This window comes from Aulostomus chinensis, chromosome 5, assembly GCF_037954235.1.
Source record: "Aulostomus chinensis isolate RoL2024-O1b breed Wild chromosome 5, RoL_Achi_v1.0, whole genome shotgun sequence".
NCBI classification, from domain to species: domain Eukaryota; kingdom Metazoa; phylum Chordata; class Actinopteri; order Syngnathiformes; family Aulostomidae; genus Aulostomus; species Aulostomus chinensis.
Window position 1 is genome coordinate 12,641,510 of NC_141324.1, and position 15,059 is coordinate 12,656,568.

The 15,059-nt window shown below is 42.6% G+C and overlaps 1 protein-coding gene across 2 annotated transcripts; it reads left to right on the plus strand.

Moving 5' to 3' along the window:
• The first annotated feature begins 2,774 nt into the window (after nucleotides 1–2,774).
• On the plus strand, nucleotides 2,775–8,318 carry LOC147261238 (complement factor H-related protein 1-like). Of its 2 annotated transcripts, none has more exons than XM_086203189.1 (7): nucleotides 2,775–2,939; nucleotides 3,028–3,219; nucleotides 3,992–4,171; nucleotides 4,273–4,464; nucleotides 6,050–6,098; nucleotides 7,098–7,123; nucleotides 7,259–8,318. In XM_086203189.1, exons 1-6 carry the CDS (start codon nucleotides 2,882–2,884, stop codon nucleotides 7,102–7,104), a joined length of 678 nt encoding a protein of 225 aa, XP_086059315.1. In that variant the 5' UTR covers nucleotides 2,775–2,881; the 3' UTR covers nucleotides 7,105–7,123; nucleotides 7,259–8,318. The 2 variants fall into 2 exon arrangements, with proteins under 2 accessions (XP_086059315.1, XP_086059316.1); XM_086203190.1 differs by having other exon boundaries at nucleotides 3,992–4,051.
• Nucleotides 8,319–15,059: the final 6,741 nt, after the last annotated feature.

Consider the following 15,059-nt stretch of genomic DNA (forward strand, 5'->3'; position numbering starts at 1 on the left):
CCCTCAGAAGAGAGTCAGTCCTTTTTGGCCCACTTATATTTCTGCCACTGTTTAATGATGTCGAGCAATTCTTGCTGAGCCAACAGAAATGTGGTAAGTCAAATAAAGAGGCTGCACATGCAGTGCTGTCAGCGGAAACGGAGGTGGCCCTTGGAAGCAAAAACAGAAAAACACTGGAAGACACATAAGAAAAACGCAGAACACTCAATATCATTTCACAAAATTCACTCGCAACTCAGAAAGTTCACGTTTATTATAGCCAGCTGGTGAAGGAAGTACAGTCTCTGATGGGCTTTGGTTACAGCGAGACTGGCGTTCAGGTTCCACACACACACACCCGTTCCACAACCTGGCCATTAATGGAGATGAGAAGGTGCTGGACTGCATTTTTCCTGAAGTCAACAATGAGTTCTTTGGTTTTGGTTGCACGAGCATAAGTTTATTGTCTGCACACCTCTGCACCAGCTGTTCTGCTTCACTCCGGGAGGCAGTTTCCTCCCCATCCGATGTGAGGCCTGTAACAGTGGTGTCATCTGCAAACTTTAGCAGTTTGACGGATGCGGAATTTGATGTAAAAGTGTGAGTGTGAAGGGAGGAAAGTAGAGGTGACAAGACACGCCCTTGTGTGAAAACACCAACACATCCATCCAAACGGTAACACGCGACAATGAAGAAAACGTGAGCTCCAAAGAGAAAATGGATGTTTTATCATCAGCAATGTTATTTTTGTTCTATCACAGATTTTTCTGTCTAAATGTTTTTCCACATTTTTTTCTTAAATGTCTCTATGATATCCTATTTCATAAACAACCATTTTGTATATGATTTGTTACACTTTTTTTTACTGCTTTACAGTACCGACTTGGTAATTGGCGTCATGATATTGTGTCATATTAAAAAAAAGGGCCTCAAATTAAAGCTTGTTCCTGCTTAATGTCAAGATATTTTTATGGGGTGCACACATTTTTTTTTTTTTTTTAATAAAATCAGTTTTTAAACACGTGTTTTAAAAACACTATTTACAGGTGGATTTATCTCCTGCTGAGCCACAGGTGAGAAGTCCTCCCAAGAAATCGGCAGCCTGTTTTAATGAAGTGACCGATGCCTGCTAGTGGCTGTAAAAATTGTAGCAAAAGTGAAGAAGGAAAGCGCGAAACATTAAAATGAAGAGGGACCTTCAAATAACTACGTACTGTACTGTACTCCAGCCATATATATTCATCCATCCATCCTCTTATTCCTATTATTAAGGGTCACGGGGGGGCTGGAGCCTATCCCAGTGTCAGCGGGCCAGAGGCAGGGTTCACCCTGGACAGGTCGCCAGTCCATCACAGGGCCAACGCATAGAGACAGACAACCATTCACACTCACAGTCACACCTACAGTCAATTTAGAGTATCAATCAGCCTCGTCCCCTCTTGATGTCTTTGGACTGTGGGAGGAAGCTGGAGTACCAGAGAGAACCCACACAGGAACAGGGAGAACATGCAGACTCCACACAGGAAGATCCCGTGATGGAGCCGGGACTTGAACCAGGAACCTTCTTGCTGTGAGGCCACAGTGCTGACCACTGCACCACTGGACCACCGATATATAGATATGGATATAGATATAGATAGATAGATGGATAGATAGATAGACGGATAGATAGATGGATAGATAGACAGATAGATAGATAGATGATAGATAGACAGCTAGATAGATAGATAGATAGACAGCTAGACAGCTAGATAGATAAATAGATAGATAGATAGATGGATGGATAGATAGACAGCTAGATAGCTAGACAGCTAGATAGATAGATAGATGATAGATAGACAGCTAGACAGATAGATACACATACATACACAGTGCCTGTATGTTGATGATCTATGGTTGCATGTCTTATGTTGAAAACAAGCCATTCACAGACTGCGTGCGCCATCTGCAGTGTTACTGCACCGACCACAAGAGGTATTAAACACAACTGCTGAGCAGCAAATTCCTGAAAGACAGTTTGAAATTTCAAACCAAATTTGCGATGCTTTGTCCTCAGAGGTCTGATTTGGAACAAAAATCAAATCGCGGGTCTTTATTTTTTCAGGTGTGATTGGCTGGATGAACTCTAAAATCACTCCACAGTTACAGCACTCAGTTATTGCCTTCCAAATGTTTCACAATCTTGTGCTTTTTACAGAATTTCACCCTAAGTCTCTTTCGTCTGACCTCTGACCTCTGTCCTGGCTGTGTTTGCCATTTCATCATCTGTTACCGGTGATTACAGCAGTCCGGGAAATCCCTCTAAAATCTAAATAAACGAGTTCATGCTGTTTGTACCTTGGCAAACAGATTCAACAAAAACTCAGAACTGTACATGACAAACGTTTGCTGGAATTCAATTCTTTCTTCGGAGGTTTGGAAGCAACATAACACAAAAACACAGAAAACCTAAGACACCAACTCGTAAGTACAATATTTGATCAATGCAGAAACAATCGTCACAACGTTGACTCGCAGTTAAAGGTGGTTACGAAAATGCGTGTTTCACACAACTTGTTCATTCACGCTATTGCTTAGTGAGAATGTCCAAATTGTAAAATACTAACCATTGGTCTATCAACCCAACTGAGAAAACTCATAAATAACACAACACAATTTCACTCATTGTGTCATCATTCTGAATCACACATCAGCAGTCATCACGTTACAAGAAATGTATAATTAGTTAACCAGTAAAATCAGGGGGTTCTCGTGTACCGGCTGTAGAGGTGAGTCAGAGAAAAACAAAGATTACACCACCGTGACCTCATTGAGAAACTGTTCCTAACAATTATTAACTAGTTCTGATCTGAGTGAGGCCCTTTGCTCATTTTGGAAAGGCTTATTTTCAATTGCTGTCAAAATGCATCTTGGGCGTCTTGGATTTTTCCTCCTGGTTATTTTTCCTGGAGTAGTTCATTGTGAGAACTTTATACATTCTATCACTACAAATCCTTTCCACGTGTTGAAGAATGCACATCAGTGTCGTGCTCTCTCTTGCTGTTTCAGCTCAAAGTGCAGCAGAGCCTTGTCCTGCTCCCAAACTGGATAATGGGTTTTTTATCCCTCATCAAGAAACTTATTCTCATGGCACCAATCTCACTTATGCCTGCGACAGAGGATACAAACCACTGAGAGAGGGGTGGTGGGCCGAAAGCTCATGTCAGCATGGTGAATGGTCTCATGAGCCACAATGTTTGGGTAAGTATTTAATAACTCTCTCCCCCGTTCGCTCTTGATGCAAAGCTGAACATGCCGATTGGGTTTTTCCAACATGAACTAAGTCATACTTTACTTTGTTTTTTTCTATCCTCCTTGAACAGTTCACCATGTTAGTAGGTTTATAATGTATTTTGAACAGAAGTATCTATTGTGCAAAGGTCGCTCATCTCTCACCAGATGAGGGAATTTTTCTAACGAGCTCAGCCGTAGTTAGGGCCTCATCTTGGGGAGAGAGGGTGCCAGCGAGAGTGAAAGTGAAACCGATGCTGTCCGTGGTCCCGCTGCTCACGCTCTACGGAGTAAATGTCCATTTGTCTTGTCTCGTCAGTACTATAAACTAAAGGAAGAGTTCACTGCTCTGGTTTGTTTTTCAAGAGTTAAATGAAGTGATTGTCGCTCATGTCTGTGTTAACTGTAAGTCAGGAGGTGAGGAGACTCACTCAAGGTAAGCAGAAAGACTTGAAATCCTAACATGCCTTAAAGAAAGCAAAAAAACATTTACCAAACTGCCTGTCCCCATGTCCTCAGCACAAGGGAGGAATGCTTCACTATTTCCTCCTTTATGTATCCGACGGAGACATGAAATGCGAGTTTTTTTCGTGAGAATTGCATTCATTTCGTATGGTTTTTTTTGTTTGTAACATTTCAGAATTATAAATCCCTCCATATGCACATGTAAGACTAAAGATAGTCATAATGATAAAAGTGTCCAATTTTCTGTCTCCTCTTGCCCCCCCCCCCCCTCCCTCAGATGAAAAGGCCTGCTCTCCACCAGACATACCCAAAGCAAACTACACAGAAAGTCCAGAGGGTTGGTATGAGGAGGGAGTCACAATCAGGGTAACATGTGACAAAGGGTATGATTTGAAAGACTGGGGCGCAACAGCCAAATGTATCAATGGAACATGGCTCTCTGTGCCTGTCTGTGAGAGTAAGTCTATCACATGATGAGGCATCAGTTTAATATCAGTCAAAACATCAACCCTGAACATTTATTCTGTTCTTACTCATGCTTCATTGGCTTATTTATAGGAAGCAGTTTATCCTGCAGCACCCCCCCCAAAGTCCCGAATGCTGTAATAATTCTTCAGCAGTACCAGGACATTTTTGCTGTTGATACAGAACTGCAGTTTCGGTGCAAAGACGGATATGCCACTGAAGGAGCAAACACCAGACAGTCCATCGTTTGCATAGCTGGAACCTGGACACCAGCACTAACCTGCTGTAAGTGAACATAGCTGTGAGATGTGCAGTGATGAAACCGCTCGAAAACTTGGTAATTCAGCTTAAAAGGTGAAACTAGTATATTATATGGACTCATTGTGTGCAAAGCAAGATATTTCAAGCCTTTATTTGTTATCATTTTGATGATTATGGCTATCAGTGTATGAAAACCTCAAATTCAAAATCTCAGAAAATTAGATTACATGATATCAATTTTTTTTAAAAAGGACTTCAAATACAGAAATGTCAGTCCTCTGAAAACTGCAATCATATGTACTCAGTACTTGGTCTGGGCCCCTTTGCGTGAATTGCTGCCTCAGTGCGGCGTGGCATGGATGCTGTCAGCCTGTGGCACTGCTAAGGTGTTATGGAAGACCACGGCGATAACGGCCCTCAGCAGGTCTGCATTGCTCGGGCTCATGCCTCTCACCTGTCTCTTGGCAGTGCCCCATATATTCTCTGTGGGGTTCAGGTCAGGCGAGTTCGCTGGCTAGTCAAGCACAGTAGTCCCATGCTCACTGAACCAGGTTTTGGGACTTTTTAGCAGTGTGGGCAGGTGCCAAGTCCTGCTGGAAAATGAAGTCAGCATCTCCATAAAGCTTGTCTGCTGAAGGAAGCATGAAGTGCTCTAAAATGTCCTGGTGGCCAGCTGAGCCACCAGTCGACGACATGACTCCCCAAGTAAACACAGCCTGGACTTCAAGCATCTTGGATTGTGCGCCTCTCCGTTCTGCCTCCAGACTCTGGGACCTTCGTTTCCAAATGAGAAGCAGGATATGCTCTCATCTGAAAAGAGGACTTTGGACCGCTGAGCAACCAACCAGTTTTCTCTTCTTTTTTTTTTTAGCCCAGGTAAGATGCTTCTGACATTGTTTGTCGTTCAGGAGCGACTTGACATGAGGAATATGACATTTGAAGCCCATGTCCAGGATCCATCTGTGTGTGGTGGCTCTTGATGCACCAACGCCAGCCTCAGTCCACTCCTTGTGAAGCTCCCAAACACTTTTGAATGGCCTTTTCCTGACTTTCCTCTCCAGGCTGCGGTCCCCGCTGCTTGTGCACCTTTTTCTTCCACACTTTTTCCTTCCTCTTAACTTTCCATTCATGTGCTTTGATACAGCGCTCTGTGAACAGTCGACTTGTTTTGCAATTACCTTTTGAGGCTTTCGCTCCGTGTGGAGGGCATCGATGATGATTTTCCGCACGACTGTCAGGTCAGCAGTTTTCCCCATGATTGTGAATCCTACGGAACCAGAATGAGAGACCTTTTTAAAGGCTCAGGAACCCAGGTGTTTTGGATTAATTAGCTGATTAGAGTGTAACACTTTCAGCCTACAATATTGAACCTTTTCACATTATTCTAATTTTCTGAGAGTTTGAATTTAGGGTTTTCATAAGCTGTAAGCCATCATCATCGTAATTAGAACAAATAAAAGCTTGAAATATCTCACTTTGCATGTAATTATACACACACACACACACACACACACACACACACTTGCACTCCAATTTCACTGTATGCTATACAGTGAGAATAAAGGCTTGTGATCTTTTTGATCTTGATAACTCATACTTTTCTTCTCAGTTAGAGAAACCGGACCAAATATTTGGCCTGGAGATACATCTGGCATCCAGTAAGTAGATGTTGGTTTTTAATATGTTGTACCAGAGGCTTCTGTCAGGGTTGTCACATCTCTCCCTGGAGGTGGGTCACCCTTGATGATAGCATCATCCGAGGACAGCTTCACCTCTATCTGTGTTGATGAAGCACTTGCTTTTGTGGGCCCTTGCATGCTCAAAAGGCAGTTTCCGTTCCTCTGTCTTGAGGTGTTGGTCTTGGTGGTTTCTCCACCTGTGGTCAGCTGCTGGGCCCTCCAAGGACTTGATGTCACTGACCAGGACCTTCATGTCTTTGTCAAACAGACAAAGAGCAGATGGGCTGTTGGCTTGTTGTGTCCAGCAAGCACCGTCTGCACAGTCTTAGCAGACATGCTTGGGAGGACAATAAAGGTTCAGCGGAGTCACTGTGATATGCGCTGAAATTGGAGAAGCCCTCTCACATGGACTCTCTCAGATGGACACTTGTTCGAAGAGTGCCTGCTCCCCGACACTCTTAATCTGAGGATAAAGGAGAAGCTGTTTATGGTTGTCAACCTGAAGTATGAATATCTAGTTCACAGCTGTTGTGCTGATTTCTATTAGAGGATGTTTGTCACGTCAAACCTGCTTCCTCTAAGCAGTACATTCACCTTGCAAATGTTCTCAGGCCATGGCCTCTCATTCTGTCTTCTTGGCCCTTTCTTACTTTCCTTCTTTTGACTGTTCTTTGGCCCATAGCACATCCCTCCAACGAGTATTGTAAAAATCAGACTCTTAATTCTGCTTAATCCTGCTAACAGATGAACAATTGCCACAAAAGCTATAATCTCATTGTCATTTGTTGTGTTGACACTAATTGACACCATATTGTCACCTCAAGGATAGAACAGATCCTCAGCAGAAATGAAGTGTGTGTGTGTGTGTGTGTGTGTCTGTGTCTGTATGTCTGTGTGTGTGTGTGTGTGTGTGTCTGTGTTGAACTGTCTGGAGGAGTATCTACTGATTCACTGCTATTATTATGTTATTATTTTTAGGTTCTAAATACCAGGTGCACTAGCAAGTAAGTTTGTCTGTTCATTCTCAATCACATTTTTCGTGTTGGATTACACTACTTTTAACTGTGCAGTTTTAAAGCAGAAATTAACACTAAAGCATTTGTTCTCTGTTGTTTCTGTAATTTGTGTGTTGTAACCAGCACCGGTGCCCGAGGCGTCCGTTTCCAACAAAGCTTGGCAACTTGGAAACTTCAAGAGAAAATCCAAGAGAGGACTGAGTTGAGATTTAATTTTTCTTCAAAAATAATGTCTTCAGTTTGATTCAGGATATTAAATATACATCTGAAACAATAATGATTCATCAGTACTGTGCATGCATAAAAAAATATTCAACGACCAGTAGTGTGACCAAAGTCTTATCAAGAAATTCCAACTATTGTCTTCAATGTCAAGTCATCATAATTGTGACGGGAGGCACAGGAATCAGGACCCAAGATTGCTGAGTGGCGCACAACGTGGTTTATTAAGGAAACACAAAATCAGTTCTCCAGGGAACGAAAAAAGCTCAGGTCAAAGAAAGTCAAAACCAAAAAACGTCTCAATTAAAAATCACCAACAACGTGGGCTCAAAAAGAGTCACGAAAACCAAAAACAGTGGCAAGGCACCGAGGAAAACTCAAAGTCTTTACATAAACGCACGAAAACTAAGCGAGGGCGCGGTGAGAGGCCGGAGATCTGGCGAGGGCACGAAAGAGCTAGAGGTTCCGTCTGAGGCCCACGACAATCACCTGGCGCAGGCGACGGGGTGAGAGAGGCAGAAATACTGGAGTGATTAGGAATGAGCTGCAGGTGTGCCGGGAGCCCCGTGCCCTCACCGATCGCCCCGCCCCTCGCCACGCCTGCAGGGATGGGAAAAAAGGAAAACAGGATTACACACAAACCCAAAACCATGACAGTAATCAGATTATTAAGAAATGGATCTTTAATTCCCATCACTGAGACAGGGTCATAGGAAAATATGGAGACGGCATCAAGAGACTCACAAAGATGATGTCAGTGCTTGTTATGTTTGTGTATATGACATTAAATTCCCTCAAATGTACACTGTTATGCGTGACTGACATGTCACACTACTCATCACCATTATTGTCACTATGATTGCTTGTATCTTTGTGTTTTTCATTTGCCAATGTAAAGGACAATGACGTGTTCTAATTTAAGCATCTTGTTGGACAAAATAAAGAATAATCGCCTTTCATATTTACGTGTACCACTCATTCACTGTAATTAAATTTGAAAAGGGGATGTATGGCTGGATGTATGTTTCTGACATGCAAGATTCATAATTCATGGTGTTTCTTATCACTGTAAAATGTAATTTGTTTGCCTCAAAATTGCTCATGTTGACAAAGTTCGATCTTGAGTTGTCTGTTGTGTCAGTGATATTGGAGATCTATTTACATGTCCTCCAGCTGTCAGCAGCACGTTGTAAATATCCTTAATTAAAAGTTTATCGTAGAACTGAGGAAGATGATACGAGAAAACATGATTCTTAAGGATATCTTTTAGAAATTGGTCAGGAATAGAAGGAGTGCAGTGTGCGTGTTCATTCTAATCAACCCTAATTCATAAAAAAAATATCTGTTAGAAATCTTAATATCGTAGCCTTAATTCTACTGTAACTCACACAGAAGTTACAAAACCTTTCCATTATAACCTTAACTTTCAACCATAGCATGGTGATGCTAAATGAAGAATAATTAGGTTCTATGCCCAGAGCATTATGGATATGTCACTAGTTTTACGGCAATCTGCTGAAAAATTTAAATTCATAGCATGGAAAAGATAAATCTATTTAGAAAATGCAACCTTTCATTCTTTATTCACTTCTTGAAATTATGAAAGTAAAAGTAAACGTTTCAAAATGTCCGAGTCCCAAGGAGCAATTACAGCGTGACCTGTAGCCATGTAGAATATTAAAACTGAGCCTTGATCTGAAACTGGAATTGCAGCTGATTCAGATTGTAGGAGGTTGTGATCAGGCTTCAGCTCACTAGATGAAGAGGACATGGAGATCCAGCAGATGGCACCCACACTCTGAGGCTGACCTCGATGAAACCCATCACCACCACCGTCCCTTCCCATGTGTGACGGTCAGTGTTGAACATGTTTTTGTTTTTCATGAAATACAACTTTGCCGACTGTCTCCCCTGTTATTTGAGGGCTGTTACATCTCATGACTCTGCTTTGGTATTTCACAATGCTGACCTTTGATCAGAGGGGAAGTCATTTTGAAACTTGGACTCCAAGCAATCAGATCTTTGCTGAAAACTCTGTTGCTGTGAAATTTATGGACAAATGAATCACGGTGGGAATTTCCTCAAAAAATGATACGTACAAGAAGAAGAGAATATTAATCCGTCCGCACAGTCGAAAATTAATAAAACCCAGATGGAAGATGACGGCAGCAAGGGAAGCAGCAATATTACTCTAATTACATCACACAACATTAATTTGTGTATTTTATGAACTCAGCATTGTGTTTACTATTTCTTAACCTCCTAGCTGATAGTGGCCAAGAAAAGACAACAGAATAATAGATGGTTGATTTGAAAATGGCAATTTTCCTCCATACTGTCACCTTCTGAAAAATAATAGCCTGAGTCTTTTTTTGACAGCACTATTTTTTTTTTTTTTTTTTTGCCTAAATCAACTCCTTTATGATGTTTTGTCTCAATTTTTTTGTGTTTACTGAAAAACTTGGAAAAATGACTTGGACGAATATTTTAAGAAGGTGACGACGTGTCAGATTTAAGGAAAAATTACTTACAAATACTTACAAATTTGACGCTGTATTAAAGAAGTTGTTCCTGTTGGTTGGGATAGAAGTCCGGTTGAATGCTACTTACAACTACCCAAAATGCACCACAAGGCTTCAAGATGGTATGAGATGGGTCGTTGGGCAAATAATAATGGTAGCAGTAATGTCAAGATGATATAGGCGAAGGATTTGTCTTGTACACTACATGAAAAAACACGGGAGGGGACTCTTCACTTAACAATGATTTATGCTGGAAGTGTGGGGGAAAAAGTGGCACATTTATCCATGCATAATGGGATTGTTCTAAGATCCTTCCCCTGTGGATAACGTTATAGACGATATGAGCAAACTGTTTAATTGTGAACTTCCCAAGTCACCAAGACTATCTCTCCCTGGAGACAGAACTATGGTACCCCAGCTAAACAAATACATATTTTTTTGAATATTAAAAAAAAATTTAGTCATAAATCCCAAACCCAACATAAATTTCAATTCATTTGAAAGCCTTAATCTCAGTTTGTCTCATCCAGCCTGGAAAACTCTACAGCCACTTTTATTTATTATTGTGTACTGTCCTCCTGGTCCTGACTCTGAATTCTTATCTGAATTCTCAGAGTTTATAACCAGTTTAGTTCTCAAATCAGATCAAGTCATGATTGTAGGTGACTTCAATATTCATGTGGATGTTGATAACGACTGTCTGGGTGCTGCATTTCTCTCGCTTCTAGACTCAATTGGTTTCCATCAGTCTGTTCATGAACCCACTCACTGTCACAACCACACCCTCCACCTCGTCCTGACGTATGGATTTGAAGCTGAACATCCAGTTGTGTTTCCACAGAACTCTCTTTTACCTGACTATCAATTAATCACTTTTGTATTTGTACTAATCAACGACACTCCACTCAGGAAAACGGTGGTTTCCAGATGTTTGTCTGATCAGGCTGTAGCTGGATTTAAGGAAGCGATTCCATTGGCGCTAAATTCAGTGTCATGTCCCATTGTTACAGAGGACGCTGTTGTCAACCTTAGTCCCTCCAAATTGATTATTTTATCCATAGAGCAGCAGGCACCTTAAGAACAACTTTGGACTCAATTGCCCCACTAAAAAAGAAATCTATAAATCCAAGGAAACAAGCACCTTGGTACAATTCAGAAACCAGACAGTTTAAATAAAAAACCCAGAAACGAGAGAGAATATAGCGCTCCTCCAAACTGGAGGAGTCTCACATCATCTGGCAAGACAGCCTTAAAGCCTATAAGAAAGCCCTTCTTATAGCGAGAGCAGCCTACTACTCAGCTGTAACAGAGGAACACAAGAACAACCTCAGGTTCCTCTTCAGTACTGGAGCCAGACTGACAGAGAGCCACAGCTCTACTGAACCAAGCATTCCTGTTTCCCTGAGCAGGAAAGATTCACGGACTTCTTTCTTGACAAAATTCTCCTTATTAGAGAGAAAATTCACCTCCTCCTGCCATCAGCTGACAACATGGCACCGATAGCCTCAGAAGCCTTAGAGGCAGCTATAGAACCAGACACACACTTGGACAGTTTTTCTACCGTTAGCCTTCATGAGCTCAGTTCAATAATTTCCTCCTCTAAACCATCCACCTGTCTTCTAGACCCCATCCCAACTAAGCTGCTTAAAGACTCTCTACCCCTCGTTAGCACCTCTCTCTTGGACATGATCAATGTGTCACTGTTATCTGGTTCCGTCCCACAGTCCTTTAAAGTAGCAGTAATTAAACCCTTCTCAAAAAAGCAACCCTGGATCCAGAAGTTCTACCAACTACAGACCAATATCAAATCTTCCATTTCTCTCCAAAATCCTGGAGAAAGCAGTTGCTAAACAACTCTGTGACTTTTTCCACAGCAACAGCTTATTAGAGGATTTCCAGTCAGGGTTCAGGTTCATCATAGCACAGAAACAGCACTCGTCAAAGTTACCAATGACCTCCTACTGGCATCAGATGAGGGACTGGTCTCTGTGCTGGTCTTGTTAGATTTCAGAGCAGCTTTTGATATCATTGATCACCATATCCTTCTACAGAGACTGGAACCTGTCATTGGCATTAAAGGAACTGCACTAAACTGGTTCAGGTCATATTTACTCGGTCGATCTCAGTTTGTACTAACTAATGATATCCCCTCTGAAACCACTGCAGTCAGTTATGGTGTTCCACAAGGGTCTGTGCTTGGACCAATCCTCTTCACCCTTTATCTGCTTCCTCTAGGTCACATTATTAGGAAACTCTCAATTAATTTTCACTGCTATGCAGACGACACACAGCTGTACTTAACAATGCATCCTCATGAAATAAATCAGCTGACTAAACTGGAGGCCTGTCTAAAGGAAATAAAAATATGGATGACCCATAATTGCCTTCTGTTAAACTCTGAAAAAACTGAAGTCATTGTGTTGGGCCCAAAACATCTTAGAGACACCCTATCTGATGAGATAGGTACCCTGGAAGGAATTACCTTTGCCCCCAGCACGACCGTCAGGAACCTAGGAGTTCTCTTTGATCAGGATCTGTCCTTTAATGCCCACATAGAGCAATTTTCTAGGACTGCTTTCTTTCATTTACGAAACATTGCTAAGATCAGACACATCCTGTCTCAAAAGGATCTCCAGGCTGGATTACTGCACTTCCCTCCTATCAGGCTGCACCAGTAGGTCCCTAAAGACTCTCCAGCTGGTCCAAAATGCTGCTGCCCGCTTGTTGACTAGAACTCGTGGAAGAGACCATGTCTCTCCTGTACTGGCTTCTCTGCATTGGCTCCCTGTCAAATTCAGAATAGAATTCAAAATTCTCCTTCTAACTTACAAAGTCCTCGACAGTCAGGCTCCTTCATACCTGACAGAGCTCATAGTCCCCTATTATCCAGCTAGAACCCTTCGCTCCCAGGATGCAGGGTTACTGGTGGTTCCTAGAGTTTCTAAAAGTAGAATGGGAGCCAGAGCCCTCAGCTATCAGGCTCCCCTCCTGTGGAACCGTCTCCCAGTTTCAGTCCGTGATGCAGACACCCTCTCAACCTTTAAGAGCAGACTAAAGACCTTCCTTGTTGATCAGGCTTATAGTTGGGCTGCTTAGGCTGGCCCTTAGATATGCTGCTATAGGCTCAGGCTGCTGGGGGATCTCCCATGGTGCACTGGGCTTCTCTCTCCTCCTCTCGTCCCTCTCTGTCCTCCTATATTTGTCATACATAAATCATATTCATACGTATTACTAACTCATCTTCTTCTCCGGAGCCTTCGGGCTCCCCTCATCCCAGATCCTGGTGCTGCTGGAGGAGGCTGCAGACCTGAAGAGGCTCAAACTGCCACCCGTAGCTCCACCTTGTCACGTCCCCGTCTGTCCATCAGTCTCTTCCCTTTCTCTCTCTCTTTATCTCTGTCCCATTCTTTCCTTCTGCATATCTGTCTTCCACCATTATCTGTCTTTGTCTCTGCCCTGCTCTCCTGCTCTCTTTCCCCCGAACCGGTCAAAGCAGAAGGCCGTCCCCATTGATCCTGGATCTGCTCAACGTTCCTGCCTGTTAAAAGGAAGGTTTTCATCGCCGCTGTTGCAGGATGTGCTGCTGATGGAGAATTGTTGGGTGTAAATTCATTGAAGGACTGTGGTACTGGACCTGCTCTACCTGTAAAGTGTCATGAGATAACTTTTGTTGTGATTTGGCGCTATATAAATAAAATTGACTTGACTTGACTTAAAAAACTGGCCTAATGACACGTGCACGGACTATTCTGAGGTGTTGGAAGGAGCCTCAGGCCCCCATCCTGAGTATGTGGAACACCCAGATGATGGGGACCATGGCATGTGAGAAGATGTTGGGGAGATTGAATTGGGAAAATGACACAATGAAAGAAAAATGGGATGTTCTGGTGGACAGATGTGTTGAGTCGCCTATCCTACCTGCATATCTGCCTGCCTGCCTGTTTTGTTTTATTTCCATAATTAATTTTTTTATTGCCTCTATTCAGTCTGTTTTTTCTGTAATTTGTTTGTCTGTTTGTATTTGTTGTTGGCAATCATGAAAATTTAATAAAAACTTTGAATTATATATAAAAAAAAAAGAATTAAGGACACCGTATTTGTGATCCCAATGCAGGCTCTGTGGGGCAGGAAAACCTTACTCTCATCGAAAAAGATAAGGGGGCAGGGCCCTGTACAGCGTGGCCAGGTTGGACCTGAAAAGAGGTATCAGGGAGGCCAAAGCGGCCTATAAGACAAAAATTGAGGACCACTTCACAAAGAGAAAATCACTTCACAAACTACAGAAGTAGCAACCCTGTGACTGCAAGGACTGATGCCTGGCTGGCAGAGGAACTCAACTGCGTCTTTGCCCTCTTTGAGTCGGACAGGCCCTCAGGCGCCACACCACTCCCACCGCCCTCCAGCACTGGCACACTGTCACTCTAGGAGCATGTGCTAAGGACAGTGAACCCATGGAAGGCGACTGTCCCTTTCCCAGGATCTTTACCCTGTCCCTGTCACAGGCCTTCACATTGGTGGCAAAGAAGACCCAGCAGCGTCTCCACCATAGAGAGCATACTGGCGTACTGCAGGGGGCCAGCAGCAGACAGGAGAGCGCTGCAGAGGGTCATTAGCACAGCCCAGAATATCATTTGTTGCTCTGTGCCCAGCCTGGAGGACATTGCCAGCTCTCGCTACCTCAGCAGAGCCGTCAGCATCATAAAGAACTATGTGCACCCCAGCAATCACCTGTTCGACCTGCTACCCTTGGGTTGGCGCTACAGGTCACACAAAGCAGGACAAAGACTCAAAGATGATGGCTTCTTTCCTGGAGCTGTCACTGCAGTAAACAATCACAATAACAAATAACCTGCTTCACTACATTTTTATATTGATCATATTGATCATTAGATTGTTGAAATTGTTGTTCACATCCAAGTGAAGAAACTGCTTTATCCATGTGCAATAACTGTCTTATCCCTTTCTTGTGCAATGTCAATATCACACCACTGTTTCAACACTGACTTTTTTACTTCGCTGCAATTGTGTGAACATATAGAGAGATGGATAGATATAGTATATTTAGTTTTCTTCTAAATATTTATACAACTGTTGTACTTGTCTTTCTGTTAAATTGCACCAAAGGGAGTTGCACTCCAATGTCATTGTATGCTATACAACGACAATAAAGGCTTTTGATT